Below are 17,184 nucleotides of genomic sequence, written 5' to 3'. Positions count from 1 at the left end.
ATCAAAAGTCGCCATAACTATTATTCTTTTCAATAATGTCCACCTCGTCCACGTCCACGACGATTCGAAGGATTCATGTTTCCATAACCTCCACGGCCGCGCTGTCCACGACCACGGAATCTCGATCCACGAGTTTCACGTTGCTGTGCTTGTTGTTTTCCAACTTGCTCCAAAACTTCATCTTGAATTCGTAAATATTTGATCTGTTCAGGCTAGTTAGCACAGTTCTACCATCGCCAAACAATTACATACGTTATTTCCACGGATATAGCATTCAGGAAGTCGAAAGAATCTATCACCATCAGGCATAGTCCGTATAACTTCGTGTAAAGTCAGATTCATATATGTATCACATTTCTCGAGATGACCATTAAAGGTTTCGCCATTTTTTAGCTCTACAAGTATAGGTCTACCTTGAGCCGCATTTAATAATGTTAAAGGAAGCTATAAACAGATTAGAGTGTAATCTACTTCGTACTTCTTACCATTTCCCAGTAAAGTAATATGCTTGTTCTATGGCAGTACTTGCGTTCGATAAAGCTCAGTATACGTACAAGGAATGACTTGAAAGTTGTGGTTGATTTGTAGAAAATAAAATTTAAAAATATTAAAGTAAAGACTACTAATTTTATTATATGTGAAAATTGATTGCTTATCCTCAAAAATAATCTTGATGCGATCGTTCTACCTTTCTTTGTTTCTTCCTAGTCAAAGGCCACGCAAAGAAAATTATTCTTGTATTTTGCTGATTCTTTTCTCTATTAAATCTAAATAATCATAAAATAGGCTTTGTTCCCAAACTAGAAGAAATAAGGGAAAATGGCCGCTGCTAGATCTTGCTTTCGAAATCTTTGGAGAGCAAGTAGGGAAGTATTTGAAGGTTGTAAATGATTTCCGATAATACAAAATGGAAACTAATTATCATGGTTTAGGAGATAGCGTAATTCTTGAAGACGCTAAAACTCGCATTCGATCTGGATTTCGTGAAAGTGCTGGGCTTGTCGGAGATCAAGCGAATAAGAAAGTCAACCTAGGAAACGAAATTGCTTCTATTTTACGAAAGAATTTGGTTCAAGCTGTAAAAAGAGATGATGGCGTCTACTCGTTGAAGATTCGTGATTCTACTGAAATTAATGAAAACAAGCATAGAACAAAAAAGCTCAAGTATTGAAGTTTTCTTGAGACCTGAAGATAGTAAAGCTTCGCAATACAAAGTACTATATGATAATAGGCCGTTACTGTTAAGAATGTTTGAATTCTGTCATATGTACATATCGATAAGTATACCTATATATGGAAAGGAAATTCAAAGACTTTTTTTATTGCTAAAAGGAAAAGACTATTAACATGATTAAATATATGACAAATTATGGAGTGTAGTAGAATATTCTGAGCGAAAGAACTGACATTGAGTTTTCCAAAATATAAGCATAATTGGAAGTGGCTCACCCACGTCCTTCAGTAGTATTCACATTCACGTACAGAATAACAAGGCTTTGGGAAACTCAAGTAGAAAAAAGTAAATGCACACTCCACGGAATACAGTAGTACCTTGGTCAAACAAAGAACAGCAAAGCAAAGAGACAGAATATGCAGTGTCACAAAAAGAAGGTCTTTCAAAATAAATAAATTTTTTCTTAAGTTGGCACCTAATCCAAATCCTCTATTGACTAAAGAAATTCGAAGGCAATAGCCATTAACTGAAAGAACGAGAATTATCGATGAAAAATAGACAAATCCCTATTCAGATTCTGCCTCGGGAATAACGAATGAAACATCTTCACCATTTTCAATATAGGAATCTTGCTTAGATGGCATGCTCCTTGATCCTATCATGGGAACTTCATCATAAGACACGTTCAGCAGGCTTTCCTGGCCCACTGCATTTGTATCAGCAACTTCGTTGATCCAACCACGTCTGCGCACCTTAACTGAACGCGTGGACCCTAATCTATTCAAGTATGATATAGAATCGTCAAAGGTAGCTCGAGGGTATAATTCATGCGTCCAAATATGATACATAGATAAAATTCTCTTCAGGTCTCCTAACTCATGACCTTTTCCTTTTAATTTAACCTTTTTCCTCAAGCGCTGAAGTTTAGGAATGCCATTCTCGGACGCTAGTCTGATTAAGTTTGTTAGCATACTCGTTCTAGCCGTTCAATCTCATTCCATTTATTGTTATTACCTTTCTTCATCAAACTTTGCTATCTGTCTGCGAGGACGCTTCAATGGAACGTCTTTTTCTTCTAATCCAAGATCAAAGCTCTCATTATCGTTCTCGTTTTCATTTTCAGCGTTTGACTTAGGTAATTCATTCTTGTCAAGTTTGTTTGTTTGATCTCTTTCTTCATTAGGATTCGAAGCCGCCATTCTTCAAAATTGCGTTTAGCATGTAGAAGCTAAAGATATATCTTACTTAAGTTGTGTTAGCCTCTCTAATTCAAGAAAAAAGTGGATATGAAATCCCAATTTTCTTTCTTTCTTTCTTATTTAATTCTTATGGTTTCCATCCGTAAAGGAATATGTCCAAATACCCAGAAACTAAAAATTTTCCGTTGTAGATTTTATGGCAATATGAAACTTACTTTTAGATAGTATTAAGCAAAGTTATAAGATTGGGAAACTGAAATTATATGTCACTTCATAAATGTTTGCTTTCAATTTAGACTGTCTGAAGTAACTCGGTTTAAATATACTTAACATGGATCTCTTTTTCATACCCCATGAACCTACATACTTTAATTCTCAAAATAAAATACAAAACTTTTAGCATGTATCTTTTTTAGAAAAGCTGTGCTGTTTTAAACCACTTTTTCTCACCTTTCTTGGTAACTTACTTATTAACAGTATGGCATCGAGATACCGCGTCGAGTATGCTTTGAAACAGCATCGAAAAGACAACTTTATTGAATGGATTAAGGGACTTTTAGCTGTCCCATTCGTGCTACAGGCTGGTAAACCATCTCAAAAAGAAGTTACAAAGGCAAAGGAAGAAGAAACATTGGAACGCTACGCTCGAATTTTAAAAGATGTTGAGCGTCTGATTGAAAGTCATAGTAAGTGCATTGATTTTATTATTATATTGGAAAAAATGTGGAAGAGTACATTGGGAAGAATTCTTATTAACTACTCTCAGTTGAATTAACGGATCAAGGTCACCATCATAGTCAGCTAAAGATGCTGGTGCCAACTATTACTTCTTTTTGGACACCACTTCCTTTAGTTCAGGCTTTGTATGACCTTGAGCCAAAACTTTGTTTGGCTAAACGCAGCTTCGTAGCACCTAGTTTTAACGATATTCGTACAATCCTAGGTGGTGCTCAGCTTCGCTACCTTGCTCACCATAGCCTTGAGTTGGTAAGCTTCGATGGTGATGTAACTCTTTATGAAGATGGACAGCCCTTGCTTGCTGACAATCCTGTCATTTCGCGTTTAGTGCAACTCTTATCAAGAGACAGTTATGTAGTAATCTTAACTGCTGCTGGATACCCTAGTCCTAGTGGAAAGGAATACATGGATCGGTTCTCTGGACTGTTACAAGCTATAGAGGATAGTGATTTGACCGATACTCAAAAGCGAAGATTGCACGTATTGGGAGGTGAAAGTAACTATTTGTTTGAATACAATCCATTGCATGGACTACAATGGGTAGAACCAGAATCCTGGATGCTACCTATCATGAAGACATGGCCAGCCGACGAAATTTCCCAAATTTTGGACTCTGCTGAAGAAGCTCTTCGTTCTTGCATAAGGGCTCTAAACATTGATGCTAAGATTATCCGTAAGGAACGATCTGTAGGATTTGCACCTTCGCTAGGTCAAAAGTTGAGAAGAGAACAACTGGAAGAAACAGTTTTGGAAGTACAGACGACGTTACAATTAAAGAATTTCTCCGTTCCCTTTACTGCCTTTAACGGAGGTAATGACATTTGGTGCGACATCGGTGACAAAAAACTTGGAGTACATTGCCTTCAGTACTTCTTCGCCATCTCCCATCCTTCGAAGTGTTTACACGTAGGTGACCAGTTCCTTTCCGCCGGTAATAACGATTACAAAGCCGTACGTATTCAAAGTCTTTAAAATACACATAATGAAAATTCAGTTACTAACCATTTACAGAGATCTGCCGCAACTACGGTTTGGGTATCAAGTCCTTCGGAAACTGTAGAGTTTTTGGACTACTATTTTTCTCAATTACCTTAATAACCTTGATGTATCGTATTCGTATCTAGGATTCAGCCTAAATAGTGAAGTATACTTAGATAGTTATCCATCAATCTTTTCAGAATAATGTTTCGTTGTTCATAAGAGAAATATTATGGAAGTACTAGAACTCATCTGTCGAACATGCGAGCCAGTAGGGCCAAGGAGAGTATATAGTATTAGAAATCTTTGCGTTTCGGAGTAGCACTAAATACATAATATACTAGAGAATGAGTATTACAATTTAAAAACTGATCAAAATGTGAGCAAGAAGAGAATATGATAAAATAGGGAAAGAAGTAAACGGTTCGGGAGATAAGAGTTAAACAAAAAAAAAAAAAAAAAATAGGCAAAGATAGACGACTTTACAATGTCCAACTAAAAGACCAAAGACAAGATACATCAAAATTTGAGTGTGAATATCGTAATATTCGTTAAAAAGGTCTACGCAACTGAATCCTCTTCCTTCTTTACTTCTTGCTTTATGTCGCTACCCTCTGAAGGAGAAGTAGAAGCGGCTACAGGTTGATTCATAGAATTTTGGTTTTGGAATCTTTCTCTAGCACGGCTCAAGAGTTCTTCTTGTTGGCGTAACAACTCATCTCTGGAGACTCCGGATTGTTCAAATTTACTTCCTTTCTTTTCACGATTCTGAAAATGTTAGTACTTTAGTGAACTTGACGTGGAACCCTGTAAATACCTTTTGTTGTTCTTTGTGTTCCGCGGCAACTTCTAACACCTCACTGATATATTCCTTAAATTCTAAGTTTTCCAGTGCTTTAATTATATGCTCAGCTGCTATAGTTTTCTTGCTTTCCTTTTCACATATTTCGTTGGCCTCACTGGAAACGAGATGAATAAATTCGACGCAGCACTCAATTAATAAATCCCTGGTCTCTTTTGTGAATGTTAGGTCTTCTGGAAGCATTTCAGAAACCATTTTTTGAACCGTAGCTTCATCTGTTAGCATATCTCCAGGATTTTTCTCTTTTAATTTGCTGCATACCCTTTGGCAAAGACAATTCATCATCTACGAATGCATCATTCATTGTAAAATATTTATATCATGAAAGCAAGATACTCTTTCGTAAAGTTTAAGTCCTCATATAACTTCTACTAATAGCTTTAGTGAAGACTGTTTACCTGGTGGGAATAGTGAGTGTGTTTCATCTCACTAAAAAGAAATGCCATAGTGAGAATTTGAAGAATTAATGATAAGAAAATAGTATTAATTTAGAATAGTTGTAAGAATAGATTGGATCAACTGGAGAACCACGTCTGAATATCCTCGCTATTTCAGGCGAGCTCACAGGTGCAAACAGAACTGACAAATTTTTAATGCATAGAGCCTACAGTCTAGTGAATCATATCACAATACGTGAGAGAAAGTATACGAGTTCTATTGAAATATTCTACTTCTAGTTTTTAAACCCTTTATTTTTAACCGAAGGCAATCCGGAGCTTTTGGAAGCCTTCTTATCAAAATTTAAATAGACGGAGAAGGTATTCAAATATTATTTTTAATTCCTTATTTTTACTTGCCAAAGAAAACAACTTCGCTGGGATTCAAAGAACCACGTTCAATGAACATCTTCGCATATTTGTCGAAAACACCTTTAACAGCAGCAGCACCAGAGTCCTTTTGAGCAGTGATGTCAGCGGCTAAGGAAGCAAGTTCACCGTCACCAAGCTTAGGCATCAAAGCATCGGTATCCTTAAGGACAGTATCAACTTGTGTGGGGGAAGGAACATCAGTCTCGCTGAAGTAGTTGAAGTCCTTCAAGGCGTTCTTAACAATCTTTTTGTCACGCTTCTGAGCCTTCTTCTTGTCTTCCTTAGCCTTCTTGTTTTGGGCACTAGCAGCAGCCTTAGCAGAAGCTTCTTCAGCAGCTATACGCTCCTCCTCTTCCTTCTTCTTTTGAGCGGCGGCAGCAGCTTCACGAGCACCGGCATCACGCTCCCACTTACGAGCTTCCTTAGCAGCCTTTTCTTGTTGTTTGAAGAGTTTAATACGGGGATCAGATGCCAAAGCAGTGTCCACTAATTGACGAAGACGGGCATTGTCACGAGCCTTGTTCTTTTGACGCTCGGAACGGTTTTTCTTTTCTTGATAACGCTTGTTATCACGAGATTCACCATCATCAGGAATATCCTTGTCCAAGTATTCAAAGGTTCTCCAAGAATCAAAGTTGTACCAGAAGTTGTAGAACTTTTCAACGTCGGGGCGGCTGGATTCAATAGTTCCCAAACCAGGAACAGGTTGCTTCTTGGAAAATCTAGCCTCAGCATCAAAAACAGGTGCCCAGAGTTCAAAAAAGTTCTCTTCGGTAGTAGACTCGGGAGCTTCAACTTCAGCGTTTTCATCAACAGAATCATATTGACGACGCTTGGTGGCATCAGTGAGGATTTCATTGGCCTTTTGGATGCACTTGAAGAAAGAGTCATCATTAATGTTGCCAGTAGCGGCCTTCTTATCAGGATGGTGCTTTAAGACCTTCTTCAAATGAGCCTTTTTAATTTGTTCCAAAGTAGCCTTGTAACGGTACTTGGAAAGACCCAAAACGGCATAGTGGTCTTGTTGCTTCCAATCCTTGGGGTCAGCTTGGAGCATACTAGGGTCTTCTTCCTCATCCTCAGATTCCTCCTTAACTTCTTCCTTCTTTTCGTCCTTCTTTTCTAAACGCTCATCTTCACTGAAAGTACGACCATGTCTTTGGCGTCTAGCATGAGCCAGGAAAAAGGGACCGACAGGTTCAACTGAACGACGGACGACTGGGCTAATCTTTCCATTAGGAACAAAAGAGGCTTCTACAGCCTGCTTGGAAGTAGCTGGGTATAACTTGATGCTTTCACCAGCGCTCATTTTGGTGTTTGGCTAAGGAGTCAATTTTACAAATCAACTTTTTTTTCTTTCACTGTTTAGCGTTTTACTGCGAAATGCGTTGTATTATCGTAGTAAACATGGCGAAAATTTTGAGTTGTGAAACTGGTAAGTAAATTCTGAAGAATTGATTAAAACAGTGGCTTTCTTTTCGATTGAAACATTGTGATTTGGTTTTGCTCTTCCCAAGAAGCTCACAAATGGTAGGGAACTTTTCCTCTTTATAATCACTTCTATTGTAATTCTACTTCGTTTCGAGATCTTTTCAAGTTAATTTAATTTAAGTAAATTGAAATGAAACAATATAAATCAATTAAATTGAGGAATAATCATAGCAGAATCAAGGAGACTAAACCCATCATTCAAATGCACCTTTTGATGCCATAGACAGGATCTTAACACCTAACTTACATTTTAAATACTTCAAATATGTTTATTCTTCACGTAGAAACGCGCTTTCCGTTTTGAATCCATATTGACATTGGCTATGTTCTAGGGCAAGCATTCGTTACTTGTTTCTATCAACCGTTTAGTCAAAACTGAAGAAGCATTACGAAAGTCGAATTAGTAAAGAAGAAAAGAGAGTAGTTTTCTCAAAAATGAACAATGTCTGCGCTGTTTACCAAAGATGATGGATCTTCTATGATAATTGCTGTATCAAGATTATTGGAAGCTACACCTGGATTCCAATCAAGCATGGAGGTACGACGCGTCCTTGGCTTTATATGTTAACAAAAATTAAGGCTCATAGTGCGAAAATATTGTTCATAGATTTGAGGGAGTTTGATTTACTTAAACACGACTTGTATATTGTCCCTGAAGAAACCAAAAAAGCCCTCATTCATCGGGAGTTAAATCGCGTTATGAATCTTAAATATGCTATTTTACAACGAATTGTGAAAGTATCTTGGCTTTCCAAGTGCATTGAACAACAAGAGCTGTTGCAGGTTGATGCATTTCGAGTTTTCACTTGTCTGGAGCCCCAGTATATTGAGCAGCCACCACAAAGAAGAGAATTTTTTAGTCTTGAAGATGAAAAGATATTAGTGGAATATGTTCATAAAGCTAATGTTCCCAATTCGGGCGTGAATATGTATAAAGAGTTAGCTCGCAAGGTATAGTCTCGAAGTTTCAAGATATTTTCAAAACTTATACCTTTTTGATCCATGCTAACTATTTAATACTAGTATCCCCAACATACCGCAGAGTCCTGGCGAGAGCACTATAAAATAATTAAGAAAGTACTTCCTCCTATTGAAGATGGTAACCTCACGAATTCTCAAAGCCGAACTGTTAGAATTGTTCCTTCTCAATCGATAAAAAAAGCTGAAAATGGTCTTCCTCATAGGGAAATAAAAAGCACTCCTACGGATGCATCACATGTTCACCAATATCCTCTTCCTGTACGACATCGTGATTCTTCTTCAAAAAAAAGACCACACCATCCGCTAGAAGGTTTAACAACATCTTCTTCAAAGAAACGTTTATCTTCTTCTCTAAGTTATACTAAAACTGATTTAAAACTCTTGGAGTATTACCTTTTTTCTTATGGTGAGGAAAAGAGCTTAGACAGAATTTGTTGGATCCTAAATGAAAGTTATTCCAATTTACATACTTTCTCTGATTGGAAATTACTTTACAAATACTTTTACCCACACCTGAATTTTGACAGCCCAACTCCTGCATTGGCTCATCTAGAAACAAAAGCGCAAGATGACATTTTAGAGAATCTAGATGTTGATGACCAAATGATAGAAAAAAAGTTTCTTGATCATGCTTCTTTCACTTCGGATGCAGCTTCAATTCAAGAAGCTATTTCTCCGCAGTCTTTAAAAAAGCCAACATGGACCAACTTCCAAAATCTGAGAGCAAGGATGATCGATCAATCTACTAATAACTTTGGTGATTTTTCTGGAATTTTAAAGTCCTCTTCCATACCCATTTCTGTTCAAGAATCTCCTTCCAGGATATTGGAAACACCCTCAAAAAATAATCTTCCGTCCTTTCCAAAGTCATATGGTAAGCTTTTTAGCGAAGAAAATGTTATACCTCCAATATATATGAAAGCAAAATCCTCAAATACTGTGTCATCAGCTGAATTATCAAGTAGTTTGAAAGAAGGGAATGTTTTCGTTCAACCAAATGAAGATTTGACAATCCCCCCTTTGGATATTAATAGTGACTCAGAAAGCATCCAAAATTTCAATTCTGAGCTAGATGATGACGCTGAATTTGAAAAGCAAATTACAACTACCTACAGCTCTTCTCCTATTAAAGCTGAAATACAAAAAGCCGACAACCGCAGTGAAACAAACCGTGAAGCATTCTCAGGTAGTTCACCTGATACTTCGGATTCACGTTCGTTCATTGACCGATCTAGTAGTCCTCCTGAAAGTCCCACAGCAGGTAGTCATGATCATGGGATCTCAAATAACCTCTTAATAGCCCGCAATATTCTTAAAAATTTTGATTATACGACCGAGAACCACCAAAAGACTCCGGAAGTTAATAAACATGTAACAATTGATGCTACCCCTTCTAATGAAAAAGGGGATTCTTTCTTCTCTTCACTGAGGAATACGAGTCTTTTCAGTGCAGAATCGACAAATGTATCACCTACGAGAACTTCACCTCTTCGGCATGAAAATAAATCTTTTTCAGATGTTTTACGAGAATTACATGATTATTTGGTAACGATAGAATCTTCTTCAAACAAACAAGAGATTGATGATGCTATAGACATGATATTACAATACACGCAATCAAGCGAACAGCAATTTCTGGACGTGCTTGAATCAACCGAAGGCAATATAAGTGCAGCTATTGCTAGATTATTAATATGGTCTTAATTTTGCAATTTATGAAAAGTTCTATTCTGGTTGGTATGTTTATTTATTGTCATATCCGTTTATAATGATGCCTATATGGATAAAGACTGGTTCTAATACGTATAAATAAAATCTTTTCATTTTCACTATATATGCTTTTCGTAGAAGACTCAATTATAAGTGTCATACGCAAAAGCCTTTATTAAATTTCTGGCGATTGAAAACTCTGGGGGGAAACGGATTGGAGCAGGCTGAGATTCTGAACTCCATTCTAGCGAATTTAAAAGTTCCGATCTCGTAAAAAAACGCACATTTTCTAGTTCCAAATCTTTGTCCATAGATATCTTAGCATCCTTCTTGGCGATCGCAAAGCAGCCCAACATCAAGCTTTGAGGGAAAGGCCAAGGTTGACTAGTATAATACAAAACTTTTTCAACTTCAAGGCCCGACTCTTCATAAACCTCGCGACTAACGGCTTCCTCAATGCTTTCACCGGGTTCCAAAAATCCTGCCAAACAAGCGTATAATCCTGGAGGATGTCTTGCAGCTCTGCCGAGAGCAATAGATTTCATATCATGTGAGAGAACACCCATAATAACACATGGATCAGTTCGAGGAAACTGATAATTGTTAACACCCTGTTTCGATGGACAGTTAGATGTAGGGTCCATGATAGCCTTTGAACACACTAATTTTGTGCCGCCCTGAGTAGGCATGTTCCTTGAACCACATCCTGGACAAAATTTGTATCTCGAAATCCAGTCTAGGAGAGATCGAGCAAAGGCACAAACACCGGAGTCGGAGGCTTGTAATTTGTAACCCTGCGAAAAAATATCACGAAGATTTACAAAAACAGCACCGCTATCCTGAACAAGTTTTTGAAGCTCTTCAATTTCAGTAACGTCTAGAGCGAAAACGTTATTGTGCTCCCATTCTTGACCAGCGTTGCCATTTTCGTCATTACCTAAAAAGACTAACGAAGGTAAAGAAAAGGCATGATTGCTATACTTTTCAGCTAACTGCTTGTCTGAAATCTCAAAGGGAGAAACATGAAAGTACTTGGAAATCTGAGGATAAGACAAGGTAAAAAGCTTTTCTTCCTTGACATTCAAAGCAGGATTTAGATCGCTAAAAGGAAGGAATTTAGTGGTGGGGGAACAAAAGGCTTTTTGCAAAAATTCTCTATTCGAACGAAGAAAAGCTAAACGATTCAAGTGATTTCCTGCAAAGAATTGAGTAGGAGCCGATGGCAGTCTGTTGATGGAAACGTTGGTTAGTAAACGAAAACAATCATTGCAAATGATAATAACTAGCAAACATCACCTAGAAACTTTTGTCCTTCGCATAACAAAGTTAAACGCCCAAATAGGAAGAGTACCGATCAAAGAAAAGCTATTACAACGTGAATGCTGCAGTCTTCTACTTACTCTAATTGTCGAGTCAGTGTAAAACGATTCATTCTCGTTTTAAATTTTTAGTTTTCAATATACTTTGACAATCACTTTTCAATCGTAAATTCAACAGTTCCTTATTTTACCTATCTCTTACTATGGTAAAACCAAAGTTTTAGAATGGACGTTACTGTCTAAGTAGAAGACAATACGTTGTCTGTAAATAGTCTATGCTGAATGGTTTTATATGTGGAAGATGGTCAAGTCTACCTCATTTGTGGATGATACGTAATGCTCTTAATTATATTCTTAAACGACTTCAACGATTTTTAACATGAAAAATATTAAACCACGAGAGGTTTCAAGTACAAAAGAATTTAAGACTAAAAACTGTAGTTGTTACAATACTGTAAAAACAAGAAAGTAGAACATGAAACCCCAACTTAAATAGCATGTACTGCTCTTGTATACTCGCGACGCGTAACGCGTCGCGAGTATATGAGACGCGTAGGCGTGTTTACAGTTTGTTGACAAAAGTAGATTCAAAACAAATAAGTAAGAAACAAAACAAACAAACAAAAAATGAAGCTATATAAATAAAGAGTTATCTTTTTTCAACAATTCACTGTCAGCTGCACTTTGACAGCAGTATCGTCTTGCTTTTCAATTAAATAATCAGCAGTCGAAAGTCTCTTAAATTGGAATCATTTGGAAGAGAGCCATTAGTTTTTCTAGCTCTCCTCATTGCACATACATTAATTAGTAAAGGGATCAAAACTGACAATCAGTTTACAAAGCTTATACCCTTATGAGATCGCCTCTAGTAGATCGCAACTCTGGTATTCAGAATCTTGGAGAAGAGTCAGCGAAACTTCTGCTTGCACCATTTGATTACAATCGTTCTTCATCGGACGGAGAGATTTGTCAAACTACAGCAAATCCTGAATCTTGCATGGACTGGCCCGTTTCAAAGGCAGATATGACAGGAACACAAAACTTGAATTCCGCAACGGCTATTGCAAGACTTGCTCTTCCAGCCACTGCCTTCTCTAACTATTGTCCAAAACCTGCTGTAAATCGACAGAAGGATGCTCCTCGCACCAGTATCCGAGTATGCAAACTTCGTTACTGGCAACGAGATTATCGGACAGCTTTCCCAAATTTTGTGTTCTACTTGGATAGTATCGATGAAGAAATTAAGAGAAGAATCATTCAAAAAATATGCAGCCTTGGAGCGGTAAGTAATCTTGTTCGGCTCAAAATATAGAAGCTAATGCACAATATTACTAGAAAGTTACAACGACCTTCTCTTTTGAGATAACCCATTTTATAACAACAAGAACAGTCGATCCTGAAAGATGTTCTCCATCAGACTTTCTCCATTTAGCGAAAAAGGCAAACATGAAAATATGGTCCATTGATAGTATGTTAAAACTATTTCTCTAAAGAAATCGCTAACAATCTAGAACTTCTAAACAGAATTCTATTCACTTTCCTCGACCCCGACAGTCTTGGTAACACCTCCGCTTCCAGCTTGCAAGCACTTTTAGACGGCGAAAAAGTTTACGGGGCATCGGAGAAGAATTTTTACGTTCCAAGTAAAAATGTAGAGTATTTCCAAGAGAACTTTTTGTGCGTAAGAGACATCACCCAGTTTTATAAACCTATTGTACTTCGAGAATGGGAAAGACCTACTCATAATACGGAAATTCTCTGGCCAACCTTAGGAATGACAGTACAGGGAAGATGCCCCTTTAACACTGGACGCAAGCGCGAGCTTAAGATAACCAAGTATAATCATCCAGCTCAAGAAATTGGAGATCAATTGGCGAATCAGACTTACAAACAAAAGATGATAAACCATACTGAGCAAGATCCTACAAGTGTCATCGTAAAGCAAGTGATGGGTGATATTACTGCCGCCGAATCTGGAGTACCCTTTCAAAAACAGACTCCGGCTGAGCAGTTGAAAGTACCAAACCCATTAACGATGGTGAAGAGGTCAGCAATGACCCCGCTGAATATTCTGGAGCCTCGACTTATGAACATGCAGAATTCAACGGCTAGTCGAGCAACGCGAACACCAACTGGAGCTTATGAGGTAGATCCTTTAGCGCATAAAAAAGTCAAGGTGGACGCAAAAGCTGGTTACTGCGAAAACTGTTGTGAGAGATACAGAGATTTGGAAAAGGTATGAATTGCAATTATCGAGATGGTTTCTAACTGATCTTTTAGCACCTTCAAGGAAGGAGACACAGAGCCTTTTCGGAGAACAACGGAAATTTTGCTAGCCTTGATGAATTTTTCAGTCAAGTTCAAAGACCGTTACGTTCGAAATAAAGTTCGATGATTCATATTCCGTTGAAAAGTAAATATTTTCAGCAAACGATTTAAACCAATCAATAGAAGAACCAGAATGGTATCCGTATAGATAACCTTTTTCTTCATAGTATACCATTCTTAAATTAGTATTTTATAAATAAATTTTCTGGATAAGTAATCCATTTGGTTTTTGGTCTAAAGTACTCCATTTTGCAGTGTTGCTTTCTGTTATTAGCACTCCCGGATCATCCGAGTTTTCCAATTGTAGAAAGCTCGTTCGTTATAGCCTCTTTGAGCCTCTCGGATTTTAGCTGCATCATACCCTCCTTGGCATGTTCATGTCCTACGATACCTAACAGTAAAGGATCTTTGGACATTAATAACCCTTCATGACCTTCCGTGGGTATGGCTGCTATAAGTAGCTTTCCTTTCTCAAATTCAATTATAGTTTCAAACAGGACATCCCGTTGATGAGCGATAATATCATCCGTAGACTCGGCTACTAGCGGACTAGGATTCGTTCCTGAATATAATGAGTATATATTTCCAGCTAAAGCGGAAGTTGATCGAATTTTCTTTACCAAATCCAATCGCTGGAGGGCATCCTCTGGTTCCTCGTAGGATACATATGATATCAAAGAGCCAGTACTGGTGAATACCCTAGAGAATTAGCTTCAAAGTTCCGTGCAACATCAATTCCGGTACTTCTGATTACTGTTCGTATGCGTGATTCACAGAATTCAGAGATTCCTAGCCAAGGATACGCGTTTTACTTACATGACATTAGGCATGCTCTCATCTACGGCTTGCTTCAATAAAATAGCTAGTTGTTTTGGCTTTATCATTGTTTTTATATTAAATGTATGTCCAATGCACAAGTTAAATAAGGTGGTTACGGTGTTCGCTGCCTCTAATTAATCGGTATGGAGTAACAATGGAATGGTGTCGATGAGGATGATCTCACAAGATTTACAGGTAAAAAAGCACACATAACTCTATAATGGAAAAAATATGTTCTAGATAATTCATAATTAAGATATTGTAATGGAAAAAGGAATTTTCATAACTGATAAAAGGTTGAAGATTTGAGTGCAATCTACTTCTCAAACATTACACATATCAACTCTGTCATCATCATCGAAACGAATGTTTTAGACTTAACATAAAATGCGAAAAAATCTGCTTTCATTATTTTGAAAAGAAAGTTACACACCTCGAAGTGCGTACGATAATCTAGAAGAGCAGATATTTCCTCTTTAGACAAAACAGGGACTGAGTAAAGCCAAAGAGGATCTTAACAAAAATTAAATTGACATAATTTACTGGCATAATAGCTGTTATAAAGCTTCATACTTGAAGAAATGACGTCTAAACTACTTACGATGTAGGCATTGAAACGGCAATTACTGGGATTTTAGACAGCCATTAAGCTTCCGATGAAGTGCAAGATAAGGCGTGGTCGAACATTAACAATATCTTCGGGCAAAATGAAAATGACAGCTCCTAGTTTACGAGCAATGGAGATAGCCAAACGAGTGTTTTGAATGGCTAATTCCTCAGTAGAGCCATCAGTAACGAGACTATAGTCAACGTATTCACTTTTAATACCATGAAGTACGTCAAGAACGAATATTCCGTTGGACAAAGAAGGATCGCGGAAAGAACGAATGTGTGAGCCTTTTCCTCCTTTAGCAGCCATAGAATTTGCCCAAGCAACCATATCATTATCTGAAAGGGTCTTACCACCACGGCTGAGACTATGCAAGGTCTTCGTAATATTCATACGCATCATTTGCCAAACCAAAGCCAATGTTAGAGTACGAGAGCCGTCATTGATATCAGCACCTTGGATACCAACTAATGAGAAGCCTTGTTCTTTACCTAGGTCAACTGCATAGTTGCAATTTTCTACAGCTTTGAAACGTAACATTTCGTCACCAGAAGCTGGAGGTTTATTAATCCTTTTCCAGTTAACAGTACCTGGAGTAATCTTATCATAAGCTTGTAATAAGATGCAACCATCTCTTAAATTATTGAAGAAATCATGAATGCTGGGGACGACATCAAGAGAATTCAACCACAAAGTGAATACACGAGCTTCGCGTTCACCTTCAGCATCAAACGGTTCGATTTCTGGCTTTTCTTCTTCATTTAAGGGTTCCAGACCAGGATGAGTGTTAAACAAATGAGCGACGAAAGCCAAGTTCAATTTGGGATTACCGGCAACCATAGCAGTAGCACTAAGATACTTTCGACAATTGAGCTTTTCGGAGTTTTCCAAAACCTTTTCAGCACGTTGCAAAACATTTTGAATTTGCAAGGGGGCACGTGAGCAAAGTTCTGGTGCTAATTGATTCAACAACACGGTATAGTTTTCACCATCGGAAACATCCTTAGAAAAGTTAGAAACTCTGCGATGCCAGTTCGCAGCATTCAAATGGAAGTTGAACCAACGAATCAAGATCTTCTCAGGAGGAAGACGAAGGAATTGATCTAAAGTCTCGTCTTCTTCTAAAAGACGGTACAGTTCGGGATGAAGAGTAATATCAATTTTACCCAACAGACCACGACGGATGATCTGCCAAACGAGACCTAGAATAAGATGTTCTCTGCCTTCTAACAAATCTCCAGCACCAATGTTGGTGATAGAAATGCCACCCATAGCTTTAGCTGAATTGATTACGACATTGTTGTTTTCAATGCTTTTGAAGTTGTCGAGGGGCTTTTGGTTCTTTGGCTTGTTCAAAACACGTTCATCAATAGTGTCTGGCACACTGTCATTGATAAGTTTGGACAAAATTAATCCATCTTTGCATTGATCAAAAAACTCAAAAGTCTCTGTATTGATGGGGATTCGTTCTCCGAGATCAGCATCACCTACAAGAACGGAATTTACATGTTTTATGAATTCTCGGCGTTCTTCCTCGTTAATTGTATGGGAGACACTAGAAGAAGAGCCTTTAATAGTGATACGGCCCTTTCTTACCTCAGTACCTTCAACACCTTTCTTTAAAGCATCGTAAATCTAAAAGACTTGGTTAATCGTTGCTCTATTACACTACAAAAATCGTCATACCCCAACGAAGTCTTCAGCTTCAACACGACCAGACGAATCTATATCGACTTCCCGAATTGCTTCGCGCACTTCATCATAAGTTCCCTTGTGTGAATCTTCAAATGCTTTAATGGTAGCCGCTTGATCCAGGTAGCCCTTTCCATCGACGTCTAACCTGTTGAACTGATCTGTGAGGGAAAGAATCTCCTCATTGGAAAGCCCTGTGAACTTCTTTTGAAGCTTTAGAGCTAGCATGTCTTTAAGAAAAGCCTTATTCCAAAAAACTATAAAGAAAAACCACGTTTAGCTTTGCAAGTGGTGGTTAGTAGAAGGACTGTCGTTGTCCATCATGATGAGCCTGAATGAATATAACGAGTCAAAAGGATAGGTAACGAAACTTTTGACTTGGGAAACTGTTGGTTGTGTAATCATGAGCATCAGATAAGTTAATTATTACTTAAAATTCTCGTTACGATTATCTCAATTACAAAACCTGATACT

The 17,184-nt window shown here is 37.8% G+C and overlaps 11 protein-coding genes across 11 annotated transcripts; 4 read left to right on the top strand and 7 right to left on the bottom strand.

Moving 5' to 3' along the window:
- Positions 1 to 29: 29 nt before the first annotated feature.
- Positions 30 to 488, bottom strand: SOCG_00207 (U6 snRNP-associated protein Lsm4; the record flags this gene model as incomplete). Its single annotated transcript, XM_013162627.1, has 3 exons — positions 30 to 203; positions 253 to 444; positions 486 to 488. The coding sequence occupies 3 exons, from the start codon at positions 486 to 488 to the stop codon at positions 30 to 32; spliced, it is 369 nt and encodes a 122-aa protein (XP_013018081.1).
- A 98-nt stretch (positions 489 to 586) lies between these two features.
- On the top strand, positions 587 to 1,403 carry SOCG_00206 (uncharacterized protein). The gene is made up of 2 exons (XM_013162626.1): positions 587 to 880; positions 933 to 1,403. The coding sequence occupies exons 1-2, from the start codon at positions 820 to 822 to the stop codon at positions 1,169 to 1,171; spliced, it is 300 nt and encodes a 99-aa protein (XP_013018080.1). The 5' UTR covers positions 587 to 819; the 3' UTR covers positions 1,172 to 1,403.
- SOCG_00205 (replication fork protection complex subunit Swi3) lies at positions 1,291 to 3,052 on the bottom strand. The gene is made up of 2 exons (XM_013162625.1): positions 2,189 to 3,052; positions 1,291 to 2,125 (listed from the first exon to the last, which is right to left on the bottom strand). Exons 1-2 carry the CDS (start codon positions 2,371 to 2,373, stop codon positions 1,741 to 1,743), a joined length of 570 nt encoding a protein of 189 aa, XP_013018079.1. The 5' UTR covers positions 2,374 to 3,052; the 3' UTR covers positions 1,291 to 1,740.
- On the top strand, positions 2,464 to 4,411 carry SOCG_00204 (IMP 5'-nucleotidase). Its single transcript, XM_013162624.1, has 3 exons — positions 2,464 to 3,059; positions 3,140 to 4,062; positions 4,123 to 4,411. The coding sequence occupies exons 1-3, from the start codon at positions 2,852 to 2,854 to the stop codon at positions 4,204 to 4,206; spliced, it is 1,215 nt and encodes a 404-aa protein (XP_013018078.1). The 5' UTR covers positions 2,464 to 2,851; the 3' UTR covers positions 4,207 to 4,411.
- On the bottom strand, positions 3,071 to 5,350 carry SOCG_00203 (transcription corepressor). Its single transcript, XM_013162623.1, has 3 exons — positions 5,213 to 5,350; positions 4,907 to 5,160; positions 3,071 to 4,857 (listed from the first exon to the last, which is right to left on the bottom strand). Exons 1-3 carry the CDS (start codon positions 5,253 to 5,255, stop codon positions 4,651 to 4,653), a joined length of 504 nt encoding a protein of 167 aa, XP_013018077.1. The 5' UTR covers positions 5,256 to 5,350; the 3' UTR covers positions 3,071 to 4,650.
- Positions 5,351 to 5,585: 235 nt separating this feature from the next.
- SOCG_00202 (zuotin) lies at positions 5,586 to 7,138 on the bottom strand. Its single transcript, XM_013162622.1, has one exon. The coding sequence runs from the start codon at positions 7,067 to 7,069 to the stop codon at positions 5,741 to 5,743; it is 1,329 nt and encodes a 442-aa protein (XP_013018076.1). The 5' UTR covers positions 7,070 to 7,138; the 3' UTR covers positions 5,586 to 5,740.
- A 362-nt stretch (positions 7,139 to 7,500) lies between these two features.
- Positions 7,501 to 11,203, top strand: SOCG_00201 (telomere binding protein Rap1). Its single transcript, XM_013162621.1, has 3 exons — positions 7,501 to 7,789; positions 7,831 to 8,202; positions 8,275 to 11,203. Exons 1-3 carry the CDS (start codon positions 7,694 to 7,696, stop codon positions 9,934 to 9,936), a joined length of 2,130 nt encoding a protein of 709 aa, XP_013018075.1. The 5' UTR covers positions 7,501 to 7,693; the 3' UTR covers positions 9,937 to 11,203.
- Positions 9,961 to 11,577, bottom strand: SOCG_00200 (NADH pyrophosphatase). Its single transcript, XM_013162620.1, has 2 exons — positions 11,343 to 11,577; positions 9,961 to 11,169 (listed from the first exon to the last, which is right to left on the bottom strand). Exons 1-2 carry the CDS (start codon positions 11,372 to 11,374, stop codon positions 10,086 to 10,088), a joined length of 1,116 nt encoding a protein of 371 aa, XP_013018074.1. The 5' UTR covers positions 11,375 to 11,577; the 3' UTR covers positions 9,961 to 10,085.
- Positions 11,578 to 11,581: 4 nt separating this feature from the next.
- SOCG_00198 (uncharacterized protein) lies at positions 11,582 to 14,533 on the bottom strand. The gene is made up of 2 exons (XM_013162618.1): positions 14,406 to 14,533; positions 11,582 to 14,288 (listed from the first exon to the last, which is right to left on the bottom strand). The coding sequence occupies exons 1-2, from the start codon at positions 14,471 to 14,473 to the stop codon at positions 13,874 to 13,876; spliced, it is 483 nt and encodes a 160-aa protein (XP_013018072.1). The 5' UTR covers positions 14,474 to 14,533; the 3' UTR covers positions 11,582 to 13,873.
- On the top strand, positions 11,962 to 13,652 carry SOCG_00199 (Spo4-Spo6 kinase complex regulatory subunit Spo6). Its single transcript, XM_013162619.1, has 4 exons — positions 11,962 to 12,543; positions 12,597 to 12,729; positions 12,773 to 13,497; positions 13,542 to 13,652. The coding sequence occupies exons 1-4, from the start codon at positions 12,115 to 12,117 to the stop codon at positions 13,644 to 13,646; spliced, it is 1,392 nt and encodes a 463-aa protein (XP_013018073.1). The 5' UTR covers positions 11,962 to 12,114; the 3' UTR covers positions 13,647 to 13,652.
- Positions 14,467 to 17,080, bottom strand: SOCG_00197 (fimbrin). The gene is made up of 2 exons (XM_013162617.1): positions 16,705 to 17,080; positions 14,467 to 16,653 (listed from the first exon to the last, which is right to left on the bottom strand). Exons 1-2 carry the CDS (start codon positions 16,936 to 16,938, stop codon positions 15,043 to 15,045), a joined length of 1,845 nt encoding a protein of 614 aa, XP_013018071.1. The 5' UTR covers positions 16,939 to 17,080; the 3' UTR covers positions 14,467 to 15,042.
- Positions 17,081 to 17,184: the final 104 nt, after the last annotated feature.

Source organism: Schizosaccharomyces octosporus (assembly GCF_000150505.1).
Source record: "Schizosaccharomyces octosporus yFS286 unplaced genomic scaffold supercont6.2, whole genome shotgun sequence".
Taxonomy (NCBI): domain Eukaryota; kingdom Fungi; phylum Ascomycota; class Schizosaccharomycetes; order Schizosaccharomycetales; family Schizosaccharomycetaceae; genus Schizosaccharomyces; species Schizosaccharomyces octosporus.
The sequence above is the reverse complement of the archived record's forward strand: the minus strand, read 5'-3'. Positions and strand labels throughout refer to the sequence as shown.